This window comes from Pan troglodytes, chromosome 10 (genome assembly GCF_028858775.2).
Source record: "Pan troglodytes isolate AG18354 chromosome 10, NHGRI_mPanTro3-v2.0_pri, whole genome shotgun sequence".
In the NCBI taxonomy this organism is placed as follows: Eukaryota; Metazoa; Chordata; class Mammalia; order Primates; family Hominidae; genus Pan; species Pan troglodytes.
The window spans coordinates 65,924,331-65,940,700 of NC_072408.2; the positions used below are offsets into that span (position 1 = coordinate 65,924,331).

At 38.8% G+C, this 16,370-nt stretch overlaps 1 protein-coding gene across 9 annotated transcripts in view; it reads left to right on the forward strand.

The window, feature by feature from the left end:
* The window catches only part of TMTC1 (transmembrane O-mannosyltransferase targeting cadherins 1), a 290,900-nt gene that overhangs the window by 177,058 nt on the left and 97,472 nt on the right, over nt 1-16,370 (forward strand). For all 9 annotated transcript variants that reach the window (XM_063786823.1, XM_016923717.4, XM_009425679.4 and 6 more), the window contains one exon: nt 4,300-4,421. In XM_063786823.1, coding sequence (XP_063642893.1) covers nt 4,300-4,421 — 122 coding nt within the window. The remainder of the gene's footprint in view (nt 1-4,299; nt 4,422-16,370) is intronic.

Below are 16,370 nucleotides of genomic sequence, written 5' to 3' on the forward strand. Positions count from 1 at the left end.
TAACAGGTATATAGGTATCAATTCCTTTTCTTTTGTCTAGTTGATCAGCAAATTAAAGCTCAGAGAAGTAAATTATTTTGTCTGAAGTTGCAGTTAATCAAATGTCATGTATTAGAATGGCTGTATTATTAGCTGTCTTAGTTCTCATATCTCTTCTCTCCCTGCTGTCTTTGGGAATAAGTGAATTTCCATTCGTTCTTTGTCCTAAAAATGAATGCCCATGTGTACTTTGGAAAATACCATGAATTTCCTCTTTTTTCTCCTCATATTTTGTTAGGGTATTATTGAATCTACTAGGCTAAAAGAAGCTATAAATTATTTAGCCAATTTTGTCACATCAGTGATCCACAGGATACAGAATCGTGTTCCCTCCTAGTCTGTCTCATTCTAGAAAATTTAGCCATGTCCATGATGCACTTTTTCCCCCAACTTTACAAGTCTCTGCTTGGCAGATTGATATGTTATTCAAATAAGTATGTTGTTCTTAAATATTTTTAATCTCTCTTGACTGAATGGGGATGAGGAAAGACAAAGCATATTGTCATCCATTTAATTTGAAAATAGAAATTTTTTCATGAGTATTAATTTTCTCAAAATGAAATAAAACAATGAAACTTTATTGAGTTTGGGCACTGTGCCACTGTCTTCCATTTCCTGTTTTAAAAACAAAGGAAAACACCCCACAAGATTAGCAATATAGGGTGGCGGGCTGTGTGTAAGCTCATAGCTCACAACGCCCAAAAAATGGACTTCAGGTTTTCAAGAAATCTTTGTAATGACCCAACTACGTTCAACGCTCAGGCATACTTGCCTCCTTTTATAGTTGAGGCACCTTGAGGATGGAAGGGATAATATTGCCTGTCCAGGTACCAATGGTGTATGGGTGGCAGGGTCACTACCTGAGTCTGGATGTGGACCCTGAACACTCACTCACTTTTCTTTCTATGCATAAGGGACCCTTTAGTCACTGCCGTAAGGTGAAGGTCAGTTCCATAGCAAAGTGTGCAAAACGCTCATTATCCACTTGCTGACATGACCAGTCTTATTGCCTGCTTTGTACATTCCATATCTTCTCCCAAGAATGTGCCTAGCTGTGACCACCCTTCATTCCCAAATTTGTCTTCCTTGTAAACGTTTATTGATATTTCAAGCCCAGATGTCACCTCCACCAAAAAGCCCTCTCTGCCTGCTCCCCTTCTTCTACCCAGTTTTTTCCTCTGTATCCTGCCTGATACATTTATTCACTTAATTGATTTATTCGGCAAATATTCACACCGGGCACTGAGCTAAGCAAAAGTCGTTCACCAGTGAACACAAGTCAGGAGCACTCTGTGCTCATGGAGCTCACATTCTAGTGAGGCAGACAGACAATAAAGGCAGTAAACACCCAGATACACACGTAATTACAACTAGAGTGATGTCATGAAGGAAATAAAGACTGTGCTGGTATCTGAAGAAACTGGTGGAGGAACAGATGAACACGCAGCCCTGTGGCTTTTCCATGTGCACATCAGATTTCTGGGGGAGGCTGATCGCTTCTTGACTCTCCCCCCATCTCCGCATCCCCAACAGCAATCAGTGCCATGGGCATCCTGCTCACTACGGGTGTCCGTGAGTGAGGGGGGGCAGGAAGGTTGGCTGTGCTCCCAACTGACACCCACCACTGAGATGAAGGCACCTCCCAACCTGGTCCAGCCTGGGTGACAGAGCAAGACTCAGTCTCAAAAAAAAAAAGAAAGTGAACACCCACCGTAGTGAGGAAGGTGCCTTGGAAGGGTAAGAACGTGTGATGCTGGGGATATAGAGAGAAGCCTCTTTCAGATTCCTAGTGAGGGCTCTTTCCCAATAACCTTGATGAGGGGCCGTGGGGTGGTTCATTGGGTAAAACAGTATCTAGGGACATGGATAACAGCCTGATCATTGTTCTGTTTATACCTGCACTCTTAATTCTTAATTCTTAGGATGAATTACTAGGGTGTATTACGTTCTCTTTAGAAACTTCTTTGGGAAGACGTGAATAATTTCGTAAAAAGTATTTTAGCTTTCGAAGCATGAAAAGAAGTAATCAACTATCTCTATAAAAGTGCACCTATAAAAAGGGAATAGCAACTTACTACCCAATAATAAGCTCAGAGTGAATGAGGAACATTTGACAAGACACTCTTTATTTGGGGTCTGTTTTCAATTGTAAGAAGAAATACTTGCTCTTGATATACAGGATTCTTGTGAAGATTTTTTAAAATTATGTACTTGAAGGTAATGCTTATATAGTGTTGGTGGGAATGCAAATTAGTTCAGCCACTGCAGAAATAAGTTTGGAGATTTTTCATTGAATTAAAAAATAGAACTACCATTCAACCCAGCAATCCCACTACTGGGTGTATGCCCAAAGGAAAATCATTCTACCAAAAAGATGCCTGCACTTATGTGTTTATCACAGCACTTTTCACAATAGCAAAGACATGGAATCAGCCTAGATGCTCGTCAACAGTGGATTGGATAGGGAAATTGTAGTATATATACACCATGAAATACTAAGCAGCCATAAGAAAGAACAAAATCATGTCTTTTGCTGCAACATGGAGGCTGTTAAAGGCCATTATCCTGAGCGAATTAACACAGAAACAGAAAACCAAATACCACATATTCTCACTTATAAGTGGGAGCTAAACCTTGGGTACACACAGACGTAAAGATGGGAACAATAGACATTGGAGACTCTGAAAGGAGGGAGGGGAAAGGGAGGCAAGGGCTGAAAAACTTCCTATTGGGTACGATTTTCACTCTCTGGGTGGCAGAAACAATAGAAGCCCAAGCCTCAGCATCACACAATATACCCTTGTAGTAAACCTGCGCATGTACCCCAAATTGAAAATAAAAATTTTAATTTAAACAAATAAATAAACTATACAGTTTAAATTCTCAAATTGAAATGTACTTTCTAAACCCAAAGTATAGTCTAAATTAAAAAGATAGCTTGCAGCTTTTAAATAAAATGAATTTGTTCTTTTTTTTTTTTTTTTTTTACCCTTTTTGGTCAGTTTTGGTAGATCATGAGTTGAAGGCTTGTTACATAATCTATTTTTTTCTTCCTTTAAATTCTGGTTCCTTTAGGTCAAAATGAGATCATTACTTATAGATCCGTTAATTATTTAAGGGCAACTGTCCAAATCACATGGAATCACTCTCAGAAATTATATTACCCTATATATTTTAGTCCGTAAAACAAATATTTTAATAACATCAAGGTGACAAGTATCCCAAGATGTTTAAAATCGTTATACTTTGTATAGTTAAAGTATTTGTAGCTTTTATTAGGGAGTTTTATTTATATTTATGAAATTCTTTTACTTATTCTTTTCCAATTATTAAAAATAATAGACTTTAAAATGTTTAAAGGAAACATTAAAAGTTGAAATATGGACAGTCTATTTGGTTTTTTTCTTAAACTTAAAAAATACATATTCTCCAGTACATTAAGTTCTGTTTTAAATATAACTCTCTTCAAATGTGTCTATACCATAAATACACATGGAAATACAAATGAGTTTTTACAATGTCATTGCAACATATTATCAGTAATAAACAGAAGTTTTTTTTTCTGTTAATTATAAGTGACAGAAAAATCTTTGCAAATAAAGATATATAATAACAGAGGAGGTTCTTTGTCAATTTAATGAATTATTATAACGATTTTTTATTCAAAAAATCAATGGAGTAAATACTCGCTTGCCAGCCTAATTTGAGAGGTGCGAAGGTACGCTTCAATTCAAATGATTCTCTCTCCATTGGCGTCCCAAATTTTATCATTAGTATTTGATTTTCTTGTTGTTAAACTTTGCTTCTCCTGGTGAATTTTTTAAAGAAAATACATTATATTTTGGGAAGATATAATTAAATTCTCTGCAGTGCCTTACTGCATTTGATTTTAGCCAGTTGCTTTGCTCTTTGAGAATGGGGTGTCTGGAAAGACAGGGATTCTGAACGGAGCCAGAACCAAGAAGCAGGTTGCTGTAAATCCAGCCCTAAACAACAGGTAGTGGTCACTGACTGTATTGGGCCAATATCCATGTTTCTGGGTGGCAAATGTGTGTCAGGGTACATGTGTGTGTTTTGACATGCCAGCCATTTTAGCCCGTCAGCTTTCTCTGTTAAATTCAGTACGCCGGTCAAAAGGTTTATATTGGTCTAATTTCTTCATTTCTTCATTGAGAACCTGAAAGTGAAGGAGATGGTTAAATGCTGCCTGAAGTGGAATTCAACAGAAGTTAATGTTTCCTTCACTATTGTGTGTTTCAGAGACTGGAGCACAAGGAGGTTTTAGTCGGCTTGTTGTTCCTGGTGTTCCCGTTCATTCCAGCCAGCAACCTCTTCTTCAGGGTGGGTTTTGTGGTGGCGGAGAGAGTCCTTTACATGCCTAGGTAACTATTGCACGTGACTTCCTCCTACAAGACCTGCCCTCTGTCACCAACATTGATAGTTCCAGAGAGACAGTCTTTTGTGTGTAGACCATTAGATCCTCATGGGACAAGGGATGTTATTACTTCAGCTTTAAAAACAGCCACACAGAAGGTTGGATGAGAGCAAATGTCCACACATGTACTCTTGTTTACAGTGGTTTACCTTCAGTTGCAAACTTTATAGTTTAAATGTGAAATATTAACTTGAGTATATTCAGGATTTTAGTAGTAATCATTTATCACTACATCTATGTCTAAATGTGTGTTATTAAACAGAATTATAATACTTTTCTAGAAATGTTTTTTGACTTGCATAAAAGTATTATGTTCAGTAGCATGATTGTAATTAACTTCTTTTGTTCGTTCTTTTTTCTTCAATTTAAAAATGGAAGCAATCTCAAGAAAATTTGTCCTTGGGAAAAGAACAATGATTTAAAAACTAGAAAAGACATTCAAATGTGTGTGATTACATAATGCCACTTAGCTCTGAATGTTTGAACTGTGCTGAAGCTTGTCTGTTCTCTTGTCTTATTCCAATGTCATTGTTCCAAGGCCACTTTTCTTTTCAGATGCTTGAAAATGTCACTGAATCAGGAAACCAAGTCTTGGTTCTGCCATTTATTGGTTGACTGATCTTGAACAAGACACAAAGCTTTTTTTGCCCCCAGATTTTCTCATTTTTACAATAGAGATTTTAGTAAACTCGCTAAAATTAACACTTTGGACTATGATACTGACTTTTAGGAAAGTTCATTCTTCTTCTATAAGTATGAACTTTCCTAAAAGGCAGTATCATAAACCAAAATGTTATGAGGAAATGAGTATTTTTTATTTATGATATTGTACTAGAAATTTTAAAACACGTATAATTAGAAGTGAATTTCATAATCTTTGATTCCTTCAAACCAAATACCTAATAGCTTTCTTAACACTTTGCAGCATGTGGTTTTGACTTGGTTAAGGGGAAAGCAGCCCTTAATTGTTTACTGTGTCTTCAGCCCAATTTGGGAAGGAGATGAGTGCTTGATAAATACTATTCAATAAGGACAGAAATACAACACAATTCTTTATATTCTACGTGGTTTAAGGTAAGAGTCTTGTGAAGGCTTGCCAATAATAGGGAATACACCTGTAGTATAGAAGGCCAAAAAGTGGCATCAATCTGTGTTCTAAATATGTTTTTGCTTAGACCAGTTGAATATATCTTAGCTTTTCTTTGTAGTACTGATGATTCCAATGGAATCATTCTTCATTTGATAGATATTCATAGAGCCCCTCTGCCATAAATGCTCTACTAAAATCTAATGCTACACAAGTAAGTGAATCTCAGTGTCTGCCCTCAAAGAGTTAACTGCCAATTAACAAAATGGAATCTCTCATATTAAGCGTTTAATAGGTCCTAATATTTTATAAATACTATTGTATTCATTAATGCTATTTTGTCATTAATTGCATCAAAATTTTATTGCATTTTTATTATATTTCAGTCACTATTATAAGCATGTTACATTCTTTATGTCAAGTAATTCACACTGTAGTAGTGGGTCACAGCCTGCCCCTGAAGTCAGAGGGCCTGCATTCAAACTCTGGCTTAAACATGATCGTGATTCCTCTAAGCTTGTTTTCTCATCTGCATAAAATGGGAATAGTAATAGCACCCAACTCAATGACATATTGTGATCATTAAATGAAACCGTTATAGGGCCGGGCGCAGTGGCTCATGCCTGAGTACTTTGGGAGGCTGATGCATGTATATCACTTGAACCCAGGAGTTTGAGACCAGCCTGGGCAACATGGTGAGACCCTGCCTCTACAGAAAATAACAAAAAATTAGCCAGATGTTGTGGGATGCACTTGTGGTCCCAGCTACTCAGGAGACTAAGGTGGGGGATCTCTTGAGCCCGGAAGGTTGAGGATGCAGTGAACCATGATCGTGCCCCTGCACTCCAGCCTGGGTGACAGAACCAGACCCTGTCTCAGAAAAAATAAATTTAAAAACATGAGATGCCAGGCGCGGTGGCTCAAGCCTGTAATCTCAGCACTTTGGGAGGCCGAGGCGGGCAGATCACGAGGTCAGGAGATCAAAACCATCCTCGCTAACACAGTGAAACCCCGTCTTTACTAAAAATACAAAAATTAGCCAGGCACGGTGGCGGGCGCCTGTAGTCCTAGCTACTCTGGAGGCTGAGGAAGGAGAATGATGTGAACCCGGGAGGCAGAACTTGCAGTGAGCTGAGATCGCGCCACTGCACTCCAGCCTGGGAGACTGCAAGACTCCATCTAAAAAAAAAAAAAAAAGAGATGATTATATATAAAACTTAGAAAGTGTTTTGCATTATATATGGTCAATAAATACTAAGTATTTTTATTGTGATATCAGTTCCCTGAGGTAGCTAATAACATTATTGCCATTTTACAAAAATAAAACCTGGGCTCTGAGAGGTTGGTTAACTTGCCCCAAGCGGTATAGCTGGTGAGTGGCAGAGCTGGAACACACATCCCTGTCTACTACAGATCTCTTACCTTCCAGACTATATTGCTTCCCTGATAGGAACATCTAAGTATTCTTCTCAATTACAAAATAAGAAAATCTACACATAGTAACGGACTTTCAGCTCAACTCATGTGGTGATCAAGCTTCTAAGAGCCCTAATATCTAGTTCTTCAGGAGCTGGGGGTTCTGGGTGACAAAGATTTGTAAGCTCAGCAAAGTGTCATGTAGTTTAGATACAGGAGAATAATTTGTGAGGAAATAAAGGCAGAGTGAAGGGCTGGAATTTTTAAGTAGACATTTAAATTTGATTCTTCTGGAAGAGATCTTAGGTGACTATGTTACGGAAGCTCATAGTATTGTCACCAACCCTTTGTGGGGTATCTTATTGTAAGGGGTTCCTCTTGCCCGGGCAGGTATATCCTCCAACCCCCAGAATCATGCCAGGTCCGGCTTTTCCCAGGCTGCCATATCTTAAATAAACCTTTCTATGACTCCAGTTTATTTTTTCCTAGGAATAAAATGCCCTTTTTCCTCTAGGAGTAGGCTGATTTGGGTTAAAATAAAAGTGCTGAAAGGAAAGCATCAATATTACCAACAGCAAGTGCCTGTCCCTCGGAACCAATCTCGGTTTTGCTTCATTTGCCAAATTCGGTAAAGAGGCACCCAAAATCAATTTCAGTAAACCAGTTTTCATTAAAAAGATGACTGTCCTTTTCTTTCCAAGTTCCTACATCTATGCCTTGCAGCATTGTCACTAAGTCATCTTTTTCTGAGTGTTTCTCTTTACTGCTTAGTGAATCCTGGACTAACACATACCATCACCATCCCAGCCAGGCTACCTTCCCCCCTCCGGAGATGCCATCTCAGCAGATGCCAGCGCCACCAGAGCAGAGGGTGGAGGTGCTTTCCTGCCCCTTAGAGGTGGTCTGGGGGCTGACGAAAGGGTCAGGTCACTCAGCCAGGTTTACAGTCCTGACCTCATTTGAGAGTTTTACTTGGATTTCGGGAAACTGACACGGGAGGAATCTTAGGAATATTTGAATTGGATGCTGTACCTCTAGTGAATCCATCTTTCTTCACAGTCATTATCGTAACTAAAACTGCAAGGGAGCCGTGTTCCTTTTGGCCCTGGATTCCCACTGGTATATAAAATTGTGCAATTGAGGTGGTCCAGGATGATTTGGAAATTAAAGTCTGGGTAAGGAAACTTCTGTGTTGTGGCTTTAGAGAGTCTCTGATGACTTCATCAAAGCCATTTTATAAATATTGACAGTTTTCTTTGAAAATGGGGGACTAGAAAAAGATTTTACCTACCAGTGATGAGCTGCCCCTGTCTCAATGGAGAATAGCAAACAGTTGAGCTAAGAGTTTCTGAAATCTTCCCCAGAGCCACGGAGGATTTTACAGTTGCTGTAGGCATCCCGTGGATGTGTCAGAGCACTGGATAATGCCTGTTCCATTTAATAAACCTACATATAGGTGTTGAGAATGGTAAGAACATGTTCAAAATATTTTTTTTTTAACCCAGGAATCATATCTTCATGAATCTCCTTCCATCCTGACCTTGACAAGAAACAGCCATTTTCCACAGCATTAGTATCCAGGCTCTTTTGAGGGGGAAAAAAAAAATATATATATATATATATATATATATGTATATACACACACACACACACACACATATATACACACATATATATACACACACATATATATACACATATATATACACATGTATATATACACATATATATATACACATATATATGGTGTACTCAATGACATCCTGAAAATATAGATCATCACTTTTATGCAAAAGCTCTGTGTTGTCTCAGAAACTTTAGTGAACAATAGGAAAATGAAGTCAAAGGCTCAGTTGGTAATCTTTCTAAAGAAGGTGAACTTTCTGCTCATCAAATGTTTGTTTCAAGCTATTATGAAGGCAAATCCTAGCTTTAGATGCTCACACATGAATTTCACAGAAGTCATGTCCAGCCTCACTGAAGCCCGGGTGAATCCCTTCGATCCCAGGGGGCTGATTTGGCCATTTTACAAGAAAAGTGCAGAATGAGTCAGACCAACAGTGCTCTCTCATCCTCCGCCTTTATGCCTAACAATGAACTAGCCACTTAAATCTTGTGGCTTCTGTTCCTCCATCTCAACCCAGAAAAGGTCTGAACTATCACCTTCCTCTCATTTGCACTTTGAAATCTGTGGATAAAAGGGACAGAAATAGGCTATCTGCTTAGCATTGCATTGCTTCAGGGTCAGAGTTTACCACCAAAAGAAATTGGAATAATCTTTTCTTCTGGTGACAAAGCCAGTTTTGCAGATCTCCTTTTTGAACAGGCAAGAGAGTTTGGGGCTGAAATCATTCTTTTATAGAAATTTTGATCTTTTATTTTTTCCCAACAGAAGCATATAATTTTATGGCTATCTTTTTTGTGTTTTATAAAAACCACATTAAATTGCTACAATGAACTAAAATTTCTTAGAATTGATGAAGCAGAAGTAGTTGATGATAGCTCTCAAATAATGTTACAGAAAGTGACTGAATATTCATTCACATGCCAGATTAAGGATGATTTATTCACTTCAGTGCCAAAGAGCAAATTCCTGTGCTACTTTAGGAAGACTTGAATGAGTAGAGAGAGGAAAAGAATGAATGGGAATAAGTGAGGACAGAAACAATATTTTGGGATACAACTGATCAAGAATGACTGAGAAAGAAATAAAAGGCATTCACATTAGAAAGGAAGAAGTTAAATTGTCCTTGTTTGCAGACAACATTAAACTTATATACGTAGGAAACCCTGAAAACTCCACTGAAAAACAGAACTAATAAATGAATTCATTAGCATTGCAGGATACAAAATTAACTTACAAAAATCAGTAGCTATTCTACACATTAACAGCAAACTGTCTAAAAAAGAAAACAATTCCATTTGCAATAGCTACAAAAAAAAAAAAATACTCGGGAATAAATTTAACCAAGGAAGTAAAAAATCTCTACACTGAAAGCTATAAAACATCAATGAAAGAAATGGAAGAAATAAAATTCAATAAAAAAATTCAGTGAGAAACAGAACTTTTTTGAGAAATAAAATTCAATGAAAGAAAAAATTGGAAAGATATCCTGTGTTCATGGATTGGAATAATCAATATTGTTGAAAAGCCCAGAGTGATCTATAGATTCAGTGCGATCTTTATCAGAATGCCGTCTTGAAATCATACCTCTCAATTCAAAATGGAATTTTCAGTCTAACATCGATTGCTATTGAAACAATTCTGTAGGATTTATTTCTCAGAATGCAAAAGGAGAAAAATTACCTCTGAAGTTACACAGCCTCTGTTACCTGATTTTGGGGATCCCTTCTCATGATCCATCTGTGTATTTGTATGTTTCTTTGCAGTTGCTAGAAGAGAGTGAATCCGTTTTGCCAAATATTAATATCAACAGGGAAATCACAGAAATTTGCTTTAGCAAATCTAATAGGAAGAAAGCTGAACTAGGACTCCACGCAGCCCTATCTGTCGCCCACTGGCTAGCCGTCTTGAAAGAATCATTGAATAGGGTCAGATTACTGTTTCTCTATTTGTAAAACCAGAATGTTGGCCTTGCTCTGTAGTGGTTTTCACTGGTTTGGAGATAAACTATCGGGTGAAAGGAGAAAGAAAGACAATGTGGTGAATTTTGCATAAAGCTAAACCTATGCAGTTTTATAAAACTATGAAATTTTATCTTTCCTATATTTCTGGTATTCTTGTCATGATGATAAGAGCAGCAGGAGGTAGATGACCCTGCATCAGTTCCTTCTCCCCCATTCACCCCCATTTTTTGGGCGGAAATTTTACTGGTTTTAGAAATAGAACATTTTTATAACCCCTCTGTTACATGATCTCTAAGGTCCCTTGCCACTCCAAATTTTAACTGTTTTGTGATTCAGCATAGCTCTGTAAAAAGGGTGCTTTTTTCCTCTTAAACTTTAAGCTTTATGCACTGCTTTTTTTTTTTTTTTCACATTTTATGGCGTGTCTGCCTGTGTCTGGTCAGATTCAGTAGGATGGGCCAGTGGAGAAGGGAAGATGTGTGCCCCAAGGTGAGGCAGGAAAGGGAGGAAGTCCATCTGCCATGGGACAGGCTCTCTGGAGGGCCCGACAGTGGCCCTACAAAGTGGTCAGGAAGCCTTGGTGTGGAGCCTCCACTGTGAGGTTATGAGCAATCCTCATAAGCAGCAGGAACAGGTGGTGCTTAGACGTTCACATGGACTGGCCAGGCATGGTGGCTCACACCTGTCATCTTAGCATTTTGGGAGGCCGAGGCAGGACAATTGCTTGAGCTCAAGAGTTCAAGACCAGCCTGAGCAATATAGTGATACCTTATCTCAAAAAAAAAAAAAAAAGAGAGAAAGAAAAAGAAAAAGAAAAGAAAAGAAAAAAAAAGTTCACATGGACAAGCAGCCACTAGGAACGTCAGGAGGAAATGAGGCCCTGGACACTGAGAGGGCCACACAAGAAATGTCAGATGGCTGTCTTCAAGAGATGATACTGCGGATGGCTTGCCAAGAGAGGCAGCAGTCCCTGAAAACAGGTTAGATATTAGCCTGTACACAGAAAGTCATGAAGCGAGACTTGGGAACTGAGCTGAAGCCTAATATCTAAGCAGGGGCCTCAGACCACAGTCAGACTGTCCTAGAGGGTGAGTGGTGCTGAGTCTTTTGTCTAAAGCCACGACTGGTAAGGATGGGACAAAGCTGACCCACAAATAACAAGTCACTTTAGATTTTGTTAAGGCCAAGTCACAAGAATAGTAGAAAGCCTGGGAGCCAGGCAGAGCCAAATATTCAGTCTTTTTGTTTTATGGCTTCATTCTTTGTTTGAAATTCTCATAGTACAATGCAGTAGAGGGGCAGGAAAAGCAACGTAGGCTTGTCAGTGAGCCACTCAACTCAAAACCTAGGAGAAAGGTTGATGTGCATTTTCAGTTAAAAGCTCAATGCACCAGCTTTGTGAGGATGTGTGTGCTTATGTATAAGTAGACATATGGGTTGACTAAATAACCCAAGTCCACTCAATTATTCTTTAGTTTCAGCCATGAATCCATTTTTTTAGTGCATTTTTATTATGGTCATCTTAGAACAACATGATTCTCTTTTCATAGCAGGAGTGATGAAAGGTGAGGGAGAAAGGCTGTGCATTTTTACACTAGGGAACAATGACGTGGGATCACCATGTGATCTGAAGACAAAGAATGAAATAAAACTTAATGATACCATTGGAAGGGAATCTGTTGCAAAATCCAAAGTTTGGGTAACGAAAAGTAAAGACGTCAGCCAGGCACAGTGGGTCACACCTGTAATCCCAGCACTTTGGGAGGCCAAGGGGGGTGGACCACTTGAGGTCAGGAGTTCAAGACCAGTCTGGTCAACATGGTGAAACCCTGTCTCTACTAAAAGTACAAAAATTATCCAGGCATGGTGGTGCATGCCTGTAATCGCAGCTACTTGGGAGGTTGGGGCAGGAGAAGTGCTTGAACCCAGGAGATGGAGGTTGCAGTGAGCTGAGATGATGCCACTGCACTCCAGCCTGGGCAACAGAGTGAGACTCCGTCTCAAAAAAAAAAAAAAAAGAACAACAACAACAATAAAACAGAAAAGTAAATTAAGAAGTCCTTTTTAAATCTCAGTGAAGGATTCTAACGTTCTTAAATATGGTATCTTCCATGTTACTCACCACAGTGTAAAAGAAAGCTGAGTCTGTCAAGCTTTCCTGTTTTCCTCTCATGCTATTCCTTCCCACGTCTTCAGTCCTCAGTGGGACAAAGCCTTAGTGTCCAACAGTCAAAGACTCTCTGCTGGTTTATTAACCTACAAAGGGGTTCAAAAGTTGATTAAAGTTCTACTTCGGAATACTATGGGATAAGATTAGAAAGATTTTAACTTGAATGTGTCTGTGCCTTTGCTCTCGCTGTGCCCTCATGAACTGCTCCATCCAGCCCTTTGGGTCCTGAAGGCAGAAGAGGATGTGAGAGCTAGGAGTTAAGTCTCATCCAGAGAGGGCTGCTCTTGAAGGCAATGCCCAGGAAGGGAGGGACCTGGGACTGCACCAGACTGGTGGTCAATCATCAAGGACTGTGGGGCAGTGCTATGGGAAGGTCATGACCAGGAAGGGAAGCAGAAGGACTTTGCTGAGGGATTCTACCAAATGTTTAATAAAAGCAGAGATTGTAGATCACTGACCAATACAATATTAGAACAGAGCAATGGCTAGAATGAAGTGAGCAGAGAGTAGGTCAAGGTGCCTGTGGGCTGGAGATCCACTGGCCAATGTGTTGTGCTCAATCAGTTGTGCTTGGCCAAGGGTACAAAGTGCAGAGAAGTCTGAACAGTAAATTATTGGACTGGAATTCTGCCCTTAATATTACCAAACTCTGTTAGTTATAAAAGATGAATGTTTGTGTCTGTTAAGCTCTAAATGGTGAATAGCAGATGTCTTGGAAATCAGGATTTGAAAGTAAAATTTAGTATAAAGTATAATTTAGATTCAGATGAGACTGAATACAATAATACATGTGAGAAATGTAAGCTATGCCAGGTAACTAATTGCAAGTCATGATTTCAATCTACCTCGTGCAAATGAGATTGGGTGAATCAAAGTCAAAAGAAATCAAAGAAACATAAATATAGGCCTCTGCTTTTTCTTCCTTCCCTTTCTTCCTCCTTTGGTTCTTCAAACCTCTTCATGTCGTTTCTAACCTTGTGTGCTCAAAAGTGAGCAGCTCAAAAGTGAACAACCCTAGCACTTAGCAAGTTAGCATTCTGCAATGCCATATTGAAGGGGGTTGTGAAATGTGTCTCTGTGGATGGAAGAGAGAGACTCAATTGCAGATGTTACATACCCAGTGCCCTACAAAGTGGGCCGTAACTTTGCGGGGAGGATGTGGGTGGACCTAAATGTTGCCATTTCAGCCTCTTGTTCATCAAGCTCCTTTGTTGTTATTGGTGAATTTCTTTCTTTCCTTTTCTCTTAGAGAATACATCTCAAACCAGGGACTCCTTATGCAGATTTTAGTAATCTTAACAAATCCTCCTTACTCTTTTAGCAGCCTTCTTTGTCTTGTTTTCATTAGGATTGGGACCACCATTTTGTTTGCCTGTGTTTTCTCTTAATACCCAGCATGATAGATGTTGGTTACAAAAGGAATTGTAGGGAATTAAAGAACGATGGACACATTATGAGGCCTATGCCTATGCAGTCAGGTCTGTATTAATTCATGGGACTAGAGGAGAGGACAGCAACAAATAGTGGATTACCCAGTATGCCTTTGCTTCCAAAGTGAAGTTGCTGGACTCTCAAATATAGTAGTTCGTGGAAGAAGCAATAATAGAACTCAGATTCTCAAGATGACTATGCTGTAGAAGAGTAGAGAAGGTGGTTTTCCTAATTTTTTGGAGACAGTTTTAGAGTCACTCAGCTTTGACCAAAGGTCTTCCAAGCCTTGATAGAAAATTTATTAATAATTGAGACCACGCAAACCAGGCTGGGGTGAAGGAAGCCAGTCCTGGAGTAAAGGCACCATCAAGGGGAAACAGCCAGGCCCCGAATATGGACAGTTCCGGTGATAAACAGTCGTGGGTCTTATTATCTTCAAGGTCAACTTGGATTGATTGATTTTTAAGTTCACCTTTGTTTCCATGTTAGTTTCTCACACCTTCAACCACAATGGTTCAACTACGCTTATGAAGCAGCCCCTGCTATGTTTTAGTTGCTTAGGGTTCAGAAATGAATAAAATGTTATTCTATCCTAAAAAGAACCTGCTTGAACTTCCAAACAGTTAATACTTTTATTTCTTATCAGGGTTGAATGCAAAAGCTTCCTCATTATGTATTAATTCACCAATGAGATTATACTTTACATTATCTTCATTTTCACAAAAGTGTACATTGCAGAGAAGGGAGAGGTTTGAAATGATTGTGAGGGAGGATTTGCTTAAGTGCTTGTTTGTGTCCCTGGTGTGTGAATGAACATTAACATAAACACGTGACTACAATAGTTCACATACTACCAGTGTATCTTACCTTCTGCAATATCTGTTCTATAAAAATGATGTTTGAATCAAACCTTTTTGAAGCAAATAATAGCGCACAAGGAAATTTGCTCTTAAAAAACTTATAATGAAATTAGATATTTTGGGTCAATCTGGACTTTGATAAACTGAATTTTCTTGAGGTGTTATTTAGAGATCTAATCACATATTTTATTAATGTGTAACTGATAGAGTAGTATACTGAAAGCACACATAAACACAAAAACACTGCATTTGGTACCTTTAACTTCACTTTAGTTTACAGAACACGTTTACATACATTATTTCATTTATTCCACACAACAATTCTTTGATGTGGGTTTGGCAGGAAATATTGAGTCCTTGTCCTATGAATCACAAAGGCTCCATGAGAGATTGTCCTGTGCCCACAGAACTCACGAATGGCAGAGAAGAGCCCAGCTCAGCCAGAGAAGAGCCCAGCTCAACCAGAGAAGGGCCCAGCTCTCTTGACCCATTTCCAGACTCTTTCATTTCCAGTGAATTCCCAGTTCCCTTTTCCTCATTGTGAACCTCCAAACATAAAGTCTGCACTAGAACATATGTGTTCCACTGTACCTAATAGAGTCCTCTGGGCCTTAGGAAGTTACTATACTTACGGTAACCTGGTTTTGACATGTCTGTTTCTACCTGGAATGCATTCAAACTTTACACATTTCCTGCTTCTTACTCTATTTAGCAGAAAAATAATTGCCTAACAGTAATATCATTATAGTATAATAAGTTTAATGTTATAATGTATTGTTTTGTGTGTATCAGGCATGGTGCACTACAAACAATTGTTATTCCCCCTCACAGTATAAATAAATTAAGAACTAGAGAACCTAAGTAATTTGTCCAGGATCAAACAACAGTGTCAGGGTGGACATGCAAACTGAGGCTTTCCTGATGCCAGAGCCCTGCCTTATTTAATACTAAATGTTTCATAAATTTTGGAGCTGGTAGGTGGACTATGAGGCTGAGAGGAGTAAAAGAAAATTAGGGAAGTTCTCAGAAGGTGAAAGCATTGGCATTTTTCTCCCAATTGTGCCGTAGACATGCTGGAAAACAACAGAAGAAATCTATCTCATGGAGAAATATATATAAAGAATCCTTTCATACTTACCCCAGGATCTCAGCACCTAGCATGGGAGGCTAAGGAAATACACAGAAATGTCTTTGGGGATTCTTTTCTTGGAATATGAATAAACTCTCACTTCCAAATATATTCATTCTTCTGGAAAATTTCTCCAACCATTGAATGTTTGAGATAAAAAACGAGGGGAGAAATGGGGACCCTAATCAGATTGGAATGAAGCTAATTAGGACTAG